A 15,699-nucleotide genomic window follows, 5' to 3' on the forward strand; every position below is an offset into this window, starting at 1 on the left:
TGTGCCACTCACATGAGCATATGCTATCTATGGGGAATAGATGGCAGAGGCTCATTGGCCTTCTCTCTCAAAGGGATGTCAGCATAGACGTGAGTCCTCATGGCCCCACTGATGTGCAGCAAGGTACTCTCCTGCTCCTTGCCAGCAGGGAAGTACGGGTGGCCCATGAGATGGGTGATGGTGAGCGGGGACATGGAAGTGTGGGCTCCTCTCAAGACGATTATAATAATTCTCCCTCATTGCCACCCCCTCAGTCAGTGCCCCAGATGCCTCCTTGGACAGCGATGGCCGAGTTTGCCCCTGCACAGTCGCAGATGCAGACTTTCGCGGGGCCATCAGGAGGCTCCAAAACCCATAGGACATCTGCTGAGAGTGTCTAAGCAGTCGCAGCAGGGAAGTGAGCAGGCTTCCTTTATCGCCGCTGAAGCCACAGGGGTAGAAACTCGTGGAAGAACACGTAAGAGAAAGATGACACACAAGTTGATTCACAAGGGTAGTCACTTAGGTGTTTTATTTAATATTAATGTCAAGTTTCCATTAATGTGATCTCAACCATAAAAATCTTTATTTCCACCACTTTCCGGTCTTGGAGAAATGTGTGTGCACCTTTGGAAGTGGCTTAGTGAGTTGCAGTGAATGGTGAATCATAACGGTACCTCCACTAACGGTGAATGGCTTGGTCATTGTGGGAATGGTTTGTTATTGCTGTGGGGTGGTGCCAACTGGGCGCAGCATGTGGCAGCCATATGGGTATACAGCATAAAGTTAAGTAAATCTGACTATGATGAGGACATCCCTGGTCTCCTGGACAGCAATGTGCTCGGGTGCTGATGCCCTGTCGAGTGATGCATCAGGTGGTTGTAGAGAAGATTGGTGTTATTGTTGGTGCTGCTGGTGTTGGGGTTCATCGTGGTCAGATACTGAGCACCAAGGTGAGATAGTATAAACGGCACCCATGCTGATGGAATAGATGGTAGGTCAAGTGGAGTTGACCGAAGCAATCTGTCAAAGGTGAGAGGGGTTCTACCAATGAGATGACACTGGATACTTTGCTGAAAACACTTCGAGCCTGCCGAAAGTTAAATCTGTGCTGGCAATGTAGTCAGCAACAGCTTCTGTCCAAGGAAAGTGATCAGCTATGCGGTTGGAGCTTTTATAGAACATTTGATGCTGTCAAGTAATCAGCTGGATAAATGGGCACTCAACATCCGCCTCAGGTTGACAGATGTGGTTCTCGAGCTGCGCTATGCAGCGAAATTTGAAAGGTATGAGGAAAAGGGCACTTACATGTCTTGACAACAAGCTAATAATGATTTCAACTACGTCGCCTACCTCTGCCGGTCAGGTCGCTGCTGCACCGGCAAACACGCCTGAATGAAAGGCAGGTGGGGGTGGGATGACAGCGGGTTCCCAATCCACTCCGACTTTTTCACATTTCATACCTGACCCGCCTCTGATCGTGCCCGCATGGACCCCAGAAAATTCCGGCCTATTTTCCCTTTTTGAGAAGTCAGTGAGTGGGGTTAAAAGTTCAAATTGCCACGAAGAGAATGACGTGAGTGGTTAGGAGAAATCTCTTTCAGTGCATAATTACATAGAATGGAATTGCCTACTTTTAGGCAGAAACCCTTGCATCTTTTAAGGGGTATTGGGAACCGAGGAAGATAGAAGGCTTTGTGGAAAGACCAGAGCAGTGGAATTAGTTTTGAATTGCTTGACAAAGAATCGACAGACATGATAGGCTGAATCGCTTCTGTAGTGTATGGTCCTATAATAAACCATTGCAATAGATATATATAGCATTTTTATTGTGAAAACAGTTAATTGAGACATAGATAATACAAATATTTTTATAAAGTATTTTCTCCAGCCATCAGTGGCATCATTATCTATCTTAATTACCACTGATGGGTTTTACTGGACCAGGACGATTTTTCAAGTGTGGCAATTTCATCTATCCTGACGAAGAGGCCTCAGTATTGATTTTACTCAGTGAGTGTGTGTGATGTTGTTTAACTAATTCGGGCATTTAAGATGCTTTCCCTGTTTTTATTCAAGTCCCTTGTAGCCAATCAATATGGTTACTGTAATGACAAAACCAGAGCGTTCAGAATTCCTGGAATATCACACCATACCTGGTATTTTGAGCAGATTGGGTTGCAATAGTTGCTCAGCATTAACAGTGTCTGAAGCTTCTGTGGACACAATTAAGCGATAGAACCACCAACAATGAAAAACGAGGGCATCCAGAACCATGAATTTGTAACGACACAACCCAATTAGATTAGTCATTCACCTTCTCAGCTTTCTTATCTACAACACTCACACATTTGTTGCCCTTTATGTAAAATCTCAGAGGTTTGCTGACCCACTCCCCTGCATAACCTATGCCAATGCGGCTGGTGGCGACAATATCTGCCCCCTGAATGATTTCGGGGCCAGGTTCCATCCAGAGCTCGGTGCCTGTAGCCAAGTCCCCCCGGTCAAACGCCTTGGTGATATTAAACGCCTGGCACAGCTTCGAGGGCCCATTGCACAGCTCGTGGTCTCTGAGCGGCTTGCCACTTGCTTTCCTCCGCTTGCTGCGAAGTTGCCTCATTGCATCGAGTCCTTGCAGAGGCTCCAGCGATCGCAACAACACGGCCGCACCGTCGCCCTGACTGGACACGTTCAAACAGAAATACAGCCCGTAGATCTGATAAACATACATGGTGCCGGGATTCATGAACATCGCGACATTCCTGACGGTCTGCCTGCCCCCGCGGGAATGGGACGCTTGGTCCTCACCGCCCAGGTAGGCTTCAGTCTCCACGATTCGGCCCTTCAGCTCACTGCCATCTGCAAAGCTGCGGACCAGCACCTGGCCCAGAAACTCTTTGGCCAAAGTCACACAAGGCCGATTGAAGAAGCCCGAGGTCAGGCTGCCGTGAGCCGCTGTGCCAGGGCTGAAATACACACTGCTGACCCGATCCCGGGGCTCCTGCTCCGCTCCCGGCTCCCGCTGCTGCCGGGGCTCCCGCTCCGCACACAGCCCGCTCGCCCCGGTGCTCCCCTGGGGCGGAGCGGCCAGCAGTTTTCTTTTCTTCGGTCCCATTTAAACAGGGCTCGCTGCGGCCTCGAGTCCCGCAGAGTTAGCCAGAGCTGGGATTGGCATCGCTCGGCCCTCTGACCAAGGCATCAGCTGCCGTCGCACTCACACTTCCCTTCGGCTTAACCACCACCACAGCGAAGCAGCATGGGAACAGGAAGTAGCAATTGCTTAAAGGAGCAGGATTGTCTTGTACTTCCCAGCCCCAACTCCTTACCTACCAGGGCTTCCCATTCCAAACTCCTTCCCTTCCAGGGCTTCCCAGTCCCAACTCCTTACCTTCCAGGGCTTCCCAATCCCAACTCTTTACCACACATAACAACATTATGATTTAATTGGGAAGGTTCCCTTTGTTTTTCTTGGGACTTGTTTTGCTTATGTTAACCTTTAAGTTTGATTGGACCATATGATTGTCACATTAGTGGTGCCCTTAAAAGGGGCACTTGTATTGGTTTTGTTAGGTGACACTCGTGACAATGTCACTCCAGTGGTCCCTCAAAATCGGCTTAACTCCATACCTATAAATGCTCCCCAGTCCCAACTCGTTACAGATCAGTGCTTCCAAGCCCTGAATGCTTCCCTGCCCCTCATAGAGTGCTCCCTGTCTCTCAAGTGCTCATGCTTTCCAGCTCGAGTGCTTCCCCACCTGTCAATTTTAAATTCATCTGGCCCCTACTGCTTTCTCAACCACATGACTGTTTCCCACCCTGAGGTTCTTTCAGACCAGCTGGCCCACTCACCTCAAGTAGTTCCTGGAACTGAGTACTTCCACATCTGAGTGCTCCAAGTGTTTCCCAGCTCTCAACGTTTCATGTTGCCTGGAACATAAATATCAGCTTAAATGGGAGAAAAATAAAATGTACATTTTATGGCCATTGAGAATTGATTATTATCACTACAAAGAATTCAATGCAGAACATGCATTTCATGAATATCTTTGTATTAATTTAAATGTTGTAAATTTGAATATGTTTTTCAATGTTACAAGGTCCATACAACTACGAGCAGTGGCGCCACATAACAGATTTGATTTATAAGTTACTCTCCTTTTTGTTTACTGTTTATGTTTCGGTGTTTTACAGGACCTGATCAGTATCTTTTCCACAGCCAAATCATTGGCTTTTTCACAGAACAGAAACCAGACTCCTGTCTGGGAAAGTTACTTTGCAATTATGGTTTAAAGTGCAAATGCCTTTATAAAGTTTTGATAACATTTGCAACATCAAATTTTTTTTTTAATACAATGATTAATTGCAATGAAAATGATACAAAGCATTACATGGGTAATTGTGCCAGAATGTGACCCGTTTACATGGGGGGATGATATAATGTTCCTTTTACAAACAGAATATTTTTTAATTGACAGTGGCCATCATTATGGGACATTGGATAGTTTTTGATTAAAGCATCTGTTTAATTTTACTCAGTAAATGTTTTTTGTATGCTGATATTTCTGACACCTGATTTCATGTAATTTGTGCCCTTCTATTGACAAATGTGATATTTTGTTGCCGTACTGTTTTAATTCTATGAACTCAATCTGTTTATGAAGACTCAGTTTTTCATGGTGATATCTGACCTTAACCCCCATGCCACTTCCTTGCTTGGAAGCGTTAGCAAAAGGAAACATTGCACTGATGTACCTTTAAGGGGAGGAAAACCGATACCCGAACTGAATTGTAGAGCTTATCAGTATTAGGAGGTTCTGAGGAATCGGGAGTTCCTGTCTTTATAGCGATTGTAATTGTATGCAAAACACGCTTATGTATGTAAAGCATACTTATACACTTGCTTGAATGGGTTTTAAGAAGGGGAAGCAGCAAAGCTTGTTATGTTACAAAGCTTGATGGTTAATGAACCATCATAAATGGATAGAGAACTGGTTGGCAGACAGGAAGCAGAGAATGGCAGGCAGTGACTAGTAGAGTGCCGCAGAACTCAGTGCTGGGACCCCAGCTCTTTACAATATACATTAACGATTTAGATGAAGGAATTGAGTGTAATTTCTCTAACTTTGATTATGATACTAAACTGGGTGACGGTGCGAGCTGTGAGGAGGACGCTAAGAGGCTGCAGAATGACTTGGACAGGTTAGGTGAGTGGGCAAATGCATGGCAGATGCAGTATAATGTGGCTAAATGTGAGGTTATCCACTTTGGGGGCAAAAACACAAAGGCAGAATATTATCTGGATGGCGGCAGATTAGGAAAAGGGGAGGTGCAACGAGACCTGGGTGTCATGGTTCATCAGTCACTGAAAGTGGGCATGCAGGTACAGCAGGCGGTGAAGAAGGCAAATGGTATGTTGGCCTTCATAGCTAGGGAATTTGAGTATAGGAGCAGGGAGGTTTTACTGCAGTTGTACAGGGCCTTAGTGAGGCCTCACCTGGAATATTGTGTACAGTTTTGGTCTCCTAATCTGAGGAAGGACATTCTTGCTATTGAAGGAGTGCAGCGAAGGTTCACCAGACTGATTCCAGGAATGGCTAGACTGTCATATGAGGAGAGACTGAATCAACTGGGCCTTTATTCACTGGAGTTTAGAAGGATGAGAGGGGATCTCATAGAAACATCTAAGATTCTGATGGGACTGGACAGGTTGGATGCGGGAAGAATGTTCCCAATGTTGGGGAAGTCCAGAACCAGGGGACATAGTCTTAGGATAAGGGGTAGGCCATTTAAGACTGAGATGAGGAGAAACTTCTTCACTCAGAGAGTTGTTAACCTATGGAATTCCCTGCTACAGAGAGTTGTTGATGCCAGTTCTTTGGATATATTCAAGAGGGAGTTAGATATGGCCCTTACGGCTAAGGGGATCAAGGGGTCTGGAGAGAAAGCAGGAAAGGGATACTGAGGGAATGATCAGCCATGATCTTATTGAATGGCGGTGCAGGCTCGAAGGGCCAAATGACCTACTCCTGCACCTATTTTCTATGTTTCTATGTTTCTAAGTAGCCAAAAATGCATTGACACTTAGCACAAACTGATAGAAGATGAAAACATACACTCAGTACTGAATAACAAGGGCAGTGGAGAGTCACAGCCTAGAAAGATAGCATACTCTTGGAAGCAAGGTCAATTCACACGTCATGAGGAACTGAGACAAAGTTGACACCATGGGAGATGGACAGATGGGGGAGAACCACTCAGAGCCAGTCTGAGCAGTAGGCCAATCAGTGGTTTTGTAGGAAGGTCGCACCCCTCGAAAAACTGTATAATTGTAATTGTAAAACCTCTGATCGGGGAAGTGTCCATCGGAACCTTCCTGAGCATGTTCGAATAACCGGTTAACCGAGGTTTCATCTGAGTGATTCCGTGGTCGCTGTACAATACGGGCAGGTGTCGATTCCTTATATCAGGGAGTCCACCTTGAGGAAGAAAAGTCTTCCTTTTACCCCAACAATTGGTGCTGCGAGCAGGGTGCAGACAGTCCGACCCGGATGATGTGGCAGCTAGCAATGGCAGTGAGTATGTTTACCACCTGCAGAGCTGCAGCATTGACGGGGAAGGAGGTAATCTGTATAAAGAACTAGAAGGGGATAATCTGTATAACTAAGTTATAGCGAACTTCGGAAGGACGAAAACCAAGGTAGGGGATAGGTGTATGTCCTGAAGCGTGACGAGTGACACGGTAATAACAGGGAGAAGCCTGTATTAATTGTGCATGGCGCAAACAAGAAGGAATACAATCTAAAGGGGGGGTGGGGGGTGGGACCCCAGGATGTTTAGGAGAAACTGGCCAGTAGGATGAAATGAAGACCAAGGGGGATCTCTGAGATATGGACCAAAAGGGTCCCAGGTATAAATGCTAGCAGGAAAGAATGTGAAAATAATAAAAACTTACGAGTTCAAACCGACAGAAGCTGCAGCTTTTGTGCCGAGAAAGAGACAACAAAAGGTGTTTAATGATGGACTGGAGGAAGGCCATCAAAATATTATTAAGTTAGGATTCAAAAGGGGGGGAGACGATGAATTTGTATGTTTGTTCTAGATTAAAATTACTACCTTGAAGCTAGATTACTGAAAGAAGAAACCATTGAATGTTTAATGGAGAAAAAAAAGATTTTGCAATTGTCTTATTAGTTTAAATTAACAATGGAAAAAGATGTAACTTACTGGATGCTATTTGATATTGGCTGTGAAAAAGATATTGGTTTAATTGGAGGGTAATTAACCAATGAAAACTGGACTTTCCTTGTGGCCACAGTGAAATTCCGATTTTGTTTCAAAGTGTAAATATTGGCAAAGAAATAAAAGACACTTTATATGATAAAAGTTGCCGTTTTGGATGTTTGGAAAATGCTATTTTAAATTAGGAGACAGTTTTACTTCAGTAAAGATTTAAATTTCGGGTTTGAAAACCTTTTTAAAATGGATGCCGTATTCTGATATTGGGAAAGGTTTTTTAAAGAAAAGAATTATGCGAAATCACGTAATGACATCAGGCCTTCTTACAAACCTGCAAAGGAGTTAACCCTTTCCACTGGCAGCTGTTTTATTTAGTTCACCAAACAACTCTAGCATCGCTGCATGGAATTAAAAAAATTAACTGGACATTATTAATTTGTGTTTCTTAATTGGAAGTGAATATTTCCCCACATGCCAGAAGGAAAATAAAATTGTAACGGTTATAAAGAATTAAAAAAAAATGTGTAATCTTTAATATGGAAAGAGTGAAGTAACATGTAACATATCTAGAATACATCATAACACAAGGGAAAAGACAGATGCCCAAGGTCAGAAAGGAGGCTATTAGATCGATTCCAAAGCCAGGGACCATGAAAGGGGTCAGGCTGGTCCTAGGGCTATTCAACTACTGCAGAAATGTTATTCCCAAATATGCCGAGATGGCCCAACCTATACAGAACCTGGTCAAAGGGGGGAAATCCTCCCAAGAGCTTGTAAACTGGGGCCCTGATCAGGAAATTACATTTGTAAGGTTAAAACAAGCTCTCAGAAGTGCTCCAGCCCTACGATTACCCGACCAGAATCTATACCTACCACAGTAAAGATCATATCGCGGTGGTGACTCAATTACATGGGAACAGGCATAGGCCAGTGGCATAGTAATGTCGGGACACATTATCCTACCTACCCAGCATACCTTAGTAGAGGTGCTTAACACAGGAAGGCTAAAACCGGTATCCGACGTTTGAAGGGCTAGGTGGGAAGCAATGCTCTCATCCCCCCAACAGGATGGTAACAATAAAAGACAACTGTAACAACCCTTCAGGTTGGATCATTACGCAGGGAGAGGAGCATCCGTGTAGCCCAACAGGAAAAGATGAGGGAATTAGTCAAGCTAGTGAAACCGCACTTGAGGAGGCACACATGGATCTATACATAGGTGGGTTCCAGCACTATATCAACGGGATAACACGGATGGGATGGGCCGTGGTAGATAGCAGCGGACAGGTTAGAAGGGAAGGACGGCTAGAAGGGGGCCTATCGGCTCAAGTGGCTGAATTGGTGGCTCTCACCGAGGCTCTGAGTATGGCTAAGGGAAACAGAGTAAACATCTATACAGACAGTCGGTATGCTTTTGGAGTAGTGCATGATTATATAGCGTGGAGTAGACGGGGATACATGACTAAAGGAGGAGGGACAATAAAACACGAGGATATTGTTAAGAAATTAGTGGAAGCCTCCCTCCTACCCCAAGAGTGTGTGCTGGGCAGACGAGGCAGCCAAGGGGGTGGCGGAGACAGGTACACTAGCCGGGAAGCCCAGGTCGGAGGATGTATATCGGGCCTGAGGAAGTAAACATGCTTAACATACAGGAAGAAGCCACTCCATAGGAAAAGGATGGGTGAAAGCAGAGAGGAGCCCAACAAGGGACTGACGGGATATGGAGGAAAGACGGGAATGTGGTGGCTCCGGAATGCATCCAGGGGAGCCTACTAAATTTATACCATGGGTATGTCCATACAGGTAGAACCAACATGATAAGCTCGATGTCCAGATGCTGGTGGTGGAAGGGAATGGGTAGAGATATAGAGAACCACTGTAGAAGGTGCCTGACATGTGCAAAGTACAACTCAGGGGGGAAAGTAAAGATCAGAATGGGACATCAGCCCCGACCGACAGGACCCTGGGAAAACTTACAGATAGATTTTACTGGACCATTACCCAGCAACAAGGGGAAGACATACTGCCTAGTGATAATAGACCAGTTTACGAAGTGGGTAGAAGCTTTCGCCACTAGAAATGAAACAGGCCTATGCATTAGTAGGAATCAGGCAAAAATATCCTATTCCATCCGGAATCTTCCAGATTGGTGGAATGAATGAATAGGACCTTAAAAGCAGCCCTAGCCAAGGCAATCGAAGAGACTGGAAAGGGATGTGTAGACATGTTACCCAGAGTACTAATGAAACTCAGGACAACCCCTAGTTGGACGACAGGACTGACACCCTTTGAACTAATGACCGGAAGGGCAATGAGACTGCCAGAAGTCTTGGTTACAGGAAGCGAGGATGTAGGACCATATAAAGACAGGATACGGAGGTTTGTCTTGGAACTCTGTAAGCAGTTATGGGCACCATTGATGTCTGAGCTGCACACACACAGCAATGTGTCAGCATTGTCACTCACAGCAACGTTCTTTCAGGCAAATCATTCAGATATCAGCTTCCCACTAAGAGTCTTGCAGCTGTGTAGCCACCACGGGCCCTTTCCTGCGGTCTGGAGGGGGGCGTGGGCATGGTTGCACAGTCAGCCTGATTCTCTGGCCCTAGGTCAGCATCCAGCCCCTCGTCGCCCTCTTCCTCTCTCTCATGAGGTGGAGCATCGTCCCTTCTGGCAATTCTTGTCCCCTCCTGAGAGCCAGGTTGTGCAGCATGGAGCACATGACCACGAATTTACCTACTTGCTCAGGGATGTATTGTAGCTCCCCTCCTGAGTGGCCCAGACATCTGAAGTGCTGCTTAAGCACAGTTATTGTTTTCTGGACCACATTGCATGTGTCTCTGTGGCTCTGGTTTTATCGCTTCTCGGCCTCAGTGTGGGTGTAACGCAGGGGGGTCATCAGCCAGGTGGCTAGGCCATATCGGTTATCACCAAGCATCCAGCATTGTCCTTGTGGCTGACTCTTAAACATGTCAGAGACAGCGCTCTCATGCAGGATATGGGCCTCATCGAAGGTGCCCGGACATTTGGCATTCACTGCCAATATGATCTGTTTGTGGTCGACAACTAGTTGGACCTTCAGGGAGTGAAATCCTTTTCTGTTACGAAAAAACTCCGGGTCCCGAGAAGGAGGCCGCATGGTGATGTGAGTGCACTATATTGCTCCCTGCACCCTGGGGAACTTAGCAATGCGGTAGAATGCTCCAGCCCTGTCAGTCTGAGCCTCCATGGTCATGGGGAAGCTGATAAAGTCCATCCTTCGCGCATACAGGGCCTCTGTGACCTGTCTAATGCAGCGATGGGTGGCATGGTGAGACAGAGGGGAAATCTCGACTGCGGAGGCCTGAAAGGAACCGGACACGAAGAAAGACAGTGCCGCGATGACCTTGACCTCGACTGACACTAATGTCCTGATGGCAGGCTGCATATGTGGCCTGATGAGCTCACATATTGCATTGATCACCACCTTGTGGAAGCGCAGTCTCTGAAGACAGGTGTGCTCAAACACGTCGAGGTAAGACCTCTTTTCCCTGTACGTGCAGGGTGTGTATGGTCTGGCCTTCCTCCTCATTCTTGCACATCTTAAATTGGGGACATAATGATGTGCATCACACATTGAGCCATCTGCACTCTGCAGCATCTGCGTATTAATCGCTGCAGGCTGAGAAATGGCTGGCCCCATTGCAATGAAAGTATAATAGTGGTTGATCAGAAGCAATAATTTCCTCACTAAAGTACACCTAGAGTAAACCTCCAATAGTACAGAGTCTGAAAATATGTGTGTTGAGATGGTCACTTCGCCTGAGATGAACTCCAGAGTCAATCCAAAGTCCTCAGAAGTTGGAGCAGCCTTTTGAATGAAAAGACCTTCGATTTAAAAAATGGCAGCCACACCGCTGGCTTTAGTTCAGAACAGTTCCAGTTTTTCTGTGTGTTTTTTTGGGCGATATGAGTCCGAGGTGGTGAAAGTGATAGTGGGCGATCTCCTGGGCGTTAGTTTCGCCAAATGTGCTCTTTACGACAAAAAAAAAGGTCGGGCGGTATTATTGAATCTAGGCGTTAATAGCATGTGGAATGTAACGCTGGGCAATATTATGGGCGATGATTTCGCCCATTCTGATGATTCCGCCCAAAAAAAGTGGGCGAGCAGTATTATTTTTTCCTGCCGTTACGCACATGTGGAAAGTAACGCTCGGCGATAAATTTCTGAAAAATACCCATCAGTTTCCATTTTGTGGCTAAATAGGTGATATATAGAAACATAGAAACATAGAAATTAGGTGCAGGAGCAGGCCATTTGGCCCCTCTAGCCTGCACCGCCATTCAATAAGATCATAGCTAATCATTCAACCTCAGTATCCCTTTCCTGCTTTCTCTCCATACCGCTTGATCCCTTTGGTCTAAGGGTCATATCTAACTCCCTTTTGAATGTATCTAACGAATTGTCCTCAACAACTTTCTGCGGTAGAAAATTCCACAGGTTAACCACTCTCTAAGAGTGAAGAAGTTTCTCCTCATCTCGGTCCTAAATGGCTTACCCATTATTCTTAGACTGCGACTGTTATACGGGCGTTATACATCATTTCAGCGGTACAATGGACGTTAAGTGGGCGTTAAGCATGCAAAAATGTAGAAAATCTAGCCCGAAGAGTCTCAGCATAGATGATTGTTACAAAAATAACCAAGTTGTTTTATGTCATGATCCACTACAAATGCTCAAAGATGACTGTGGATATGACCAAATGGATGGGTGCACCTTGAGTATCACCCCCCCAGCACGGGACTACGAAACTACCGCTGCTCCATGAGGAAATGGGGAATGGTGTGTGAGCACCACGGTGACTGAGATGATGGTCACAAATAAGAGAGGAGATTCCTCATGCGTCATCATGAATACTGACTTCTACTTTACCCCGCATGATGAGACACACATAAATAGATACGTTATAAACTCTGAACTGAAAGAAGAAACCATCAATGGGACAATGATAGACACTATCCGAGAAGGGTATGAGAAGGCCATCAGGCCACAAGAAAAACAGATACCTGAACTGAATGAGGAACAAACTCGAGTGAATTGAACACAATGAAAGAGATTATCCAAAACAACAAGAGAAGACCCCAGGTGGGGGAAGATCAGGAAAAATAGAAGAAACAGAGGATACCCCAGGCGGGGCAGAATTCGAACACTGAGAAAATGGAATGCTGGACTCAATCTGCAAGTTCATCTGTGGATACGGATAGTGTCACATGTACTGGTTGTAGTGCAAGGGATCATTTTGGTCATCTTGCTATTGTTAGTCTGTAAAAGATGTAACCGACGTAAGAGGCAGGCCTTAGCCCGAACTATAGTTAAAACATTGAATAAAGGGAATATAGACAGTCTGGCAGAAAATACTTATTTAGTATAACCTTGATGGGAAAGCCAACAGGTGGGTCCTGCAGTTCGGGAAGTAGCGCTACCCAAGCAAAGGCAACCCTGGAGACTCACACATGAGAAGGCCATTGGGCCACAAGGAAAACTGATACTTGAACTGAATGAGGAACAAACTCGAGTGAATTGAACACAATGAAAGAGATTATCCAAAACAACATAGAGAAGACCCCATGTGGGGGAAGATCAGGAAAAATAGAAGAAACAGATTGGAAATGGCCTATCTTGGGCATATAGCCAAGGGCCATTAATGGGGATTGTAAGGGGAGGAAAACCAATAACCGAACTGAATTGTAGGGCTTATCAGTATTAGGGGGTTCTGAGGAATCAGGAGTTCCTGCCTTTGTAGCGATTGTAATTGTATGCAAAACACGCTTATGTATGTAAAGCATGCTTATACACTTGCTTGAATGGGTTTTAAGAAAGGGAAGCAGCAAAGCTTGCTATGTTGCAAAGCTTGATGGTTAATGAACCATTATAAGTAGCCAACAATGTATTGACCCTTAGCACAGACTGATAGAAGATGAAAACATACACTCAGTACTGAATAACAAGGGCAGTGGAGAGTCACAGCCTAGAAAATTAGCATACCCTGGGAAGCAAGGTCAATTCACACGTCATGAGGAACTGAGGCAAAGTTGACACCATGGGAGATGGACAGATGGGGGAGAACCACTTAGAGCCAGTCTGAGCAGCAGGCCAATCGGTGGTTTTGTAGGAAGATCGCACCCCTCGAAAAACTGTATAATTGTAATTGTAAAACCTCTGATCGGGGAAGTGTCCATCGGACCTTCCCGAGCATGTTCGAATAACCGGTTAACCGAGGTTTCATCTGAGTGATTCCGTGGTCGCTATACAATACCGGCAGGTGTCGATTCCTTATATCAGGGAGTCCACCTTGAGGAAGAGAAGTCTTTTTACCCCAACAGTACACATCACCATTACAACAGCAGCCAACGTGGCTGTGTTCAGGAAAGCCAGGTCTACATGTGACCGAACAGGCGGTCCTTTTAGGGACTGCTACAGGCCACCACCAAAAAGGGAGGATTTTAAAATATACTTACCTGAATATGAAGCCCAGAGGAGCAGGAGGAAAATGTTTTCTGCAATGAGAACAATATTTCTCTTTGGGTAACTGATGGGGTCTCTGGAAGTGTGTAGATACTTGAAGGAGGCCTCTGGAGAGTGTCTCGATATTACAGAGGTTCCCCAAGAGTGTCAATATCCCTCCCTGTAGGAGGCCATTGAAAAGTAGCTTGCAAGTGGTTTGTGCTTGCAATACTCATTCAGAGCTGAACATTGGACTAGATTTTCCACTTTTTTTGCATGCATAACGCCCACTTAACATCCATTTTAATGCTGAAATGACGTATAACACCCAGATATCACCCATTTAGCCACAAAATAGAAACTGCCGCCCATTTTTCGGACACTTATCGCCGAGTGTTACTTTCCCTATGTGTGTAACGCAGACAAAAAATAATACCGCCCGCCACTTTTTTGGGGCGGAATCATCAGAATGGGTGAAACCAACGCCCATAATATCGCCCAGCGTTACTTTTCGCACGTAATTAACGCCTAGATTCAATAATACAAACCGGCCACTTTATTTTGTCGTAAAGATCACATTTGCCGAAACTAACACCCAGGAGATCGCCCAACATCACTTTCACCACCTCGCACACATCTTGCCCACAATATCGCTCGCCGGGAAAAAGTGGAACTAACCGTAACTACTCATAGTGTTATGGTGCCATGTTCTAAATCACATGTCGCATCATTTAAAAGGCTGCTCTGCTTCAACCTCAGTGGAGTTCGGATGTACTCTATGTTATGAATGTAAACCTATAAATACCATGTCTAACCACCAGAGGGCCTATCCCCTGGAGTCCCAAGGGATCTCACAATTCCTTGGGAGCACCTGTATATAAGGCCTCATAAGCTGGAGATCTGTAATAGATGACTACGGTCACACCTTACTTTGAGCTTGCAGTATCTAGTCTGACTCTTTATTCTAGACTTAACAACTGGCGATGAGATACAGATGACGAACCTCACCGCAACAATGCAGAGAACCGTGGGCATCCTGGAGAAATTTTGGGAGGGAGATGATTGGGAAACCTTCCTGGAGCGACTCGACCAATACTTCGTGGCCAACGAGCTGGAAGGAGAAGCGAACGCTGCCAAACAAAGGGCGATCCTCCTCTCCGTTTGTGGGGCACTAACGTATGGCCTCATGAAAAACCTGCTCGCTCCAGCGAAACCCACAGACAAGTTGTAAGATGAGTTGTGCACACTGGTCCAGGAACAGCTAAACCGAAGGAAAGCGTTCTGATGGCGAGGTATCGATTCTACATTTACAAGAGGTATGAAGGCCAGGAAGTGGTGAGCTCCGTCGCCGAGCTAAGACACCTTGCAGGACATTGCAAATTTGAAGGACACTTGGAGCACATGCTCAGGGACTTCCTTGTACTTGGCATTGGCCATGAAGTAATACTTCACAAACTTTTGACAGTACAGACCCCAACCTTGAGTAAAGCCATAGCGATAGCCCAGGCGTTTATCGCCACCAGTGACAATACCAAACAAATTTCTCAGCACACTAGTGCTGCTGCATGTACTGTGAACAAAGTAATGTTGTTTTCGAATCGAATTGTACATGGCAGGACTTACACGCCTGCAGCTGCATGTCTGCAGATGACTCAGAGTCCACCATCAAGGGTGGCGAATACAAGGCCATTAACACCTTGTTGGCGCTGCGGGGGTGATCATCGTTTTCATTCATGCCGCTTCAAAGATTATATTTGCAAGGGCTGTAGAACAATAGGACACCTCCAACTTATGTGCAGGTGAGCTGCAAACCCTACTAATCCTGCAAACCACCATGTTGCAGAGGAGGACAGATCCACGGTGGATCACGACGAACCAGAGCCTCAGACTGAGGAGGCAGAGGTATATGGGGTGCACACATTTACTACAAAGTGTCCCCCGATAATGCTGAAGGTTGAATTAAATGGACTCCCGGTGTCTATGGAGCTGGACAAGGGTGC

The 15,699-nt window shown here is 45.7% G+C and overlaps 2 protein-coding genes across 2 annotated transcripts in view; one reads left to right on the forward strand and one right to left on the reverse strand.

The window, feature by feature from the left end:
- Positions 1–492: 492 nt before the first annotated feature.
- mpg (N-methylpurine DNA glycosylase) lies at positions 493–3,233 on the reverse strand. The gene has a single exon (XM_070885183.1). It carries the CDS (start codon positions 3,092–3,094, stop codon positions 2,285–2,287), a length of 810 nt encoding a protein of 269 aa, XP_070741284.1. The 5' UTR covers positions 3,095–3,233; the 3' UTR covers positions 493–2,284.
- The window catches only part of LOC139267214 (proto-oncogene tyrosine-protein kinase LCK-like), a 178,444-nt gene continuing 165,187 nt past the window's right edge, over positions 2,443–15,699 (forward strand). Inside the window, exon 1 of the mRNA XM_070885179.1 lies at positions 2,443–2,794. The gene's annotated coding sequence lies outside the window, so the exon portion shown is untranslated. The remainder of the gene's footprint in view (positions 2,795–15,699) is intronic.

This window comes from Pristiophorus japonicus, chromosome 7, assembly GCF_044704955.1.
Source record: "Pristiophorus japonicus isolate sPriJap1 chromosome 7, sPriJap1.hap1, whole genome shotgun sequence".
In the NCBI taxonomy this organism is placed as follows: Eukaryota; Metazoa; Chordata; class Chondrichthyes; family Pristiophoridae; genus Pristiophorus; species Pristiophorus japonicus.

Coding starts and splice junctions, on each gene's coding strand:
- mpg (XM_070885183.1), bottom strand. CDS start 3,094: ATGGGACCGAAGAAAAGAAAACTGCTGGCCGCTCCGCCCCAGGGGAGC.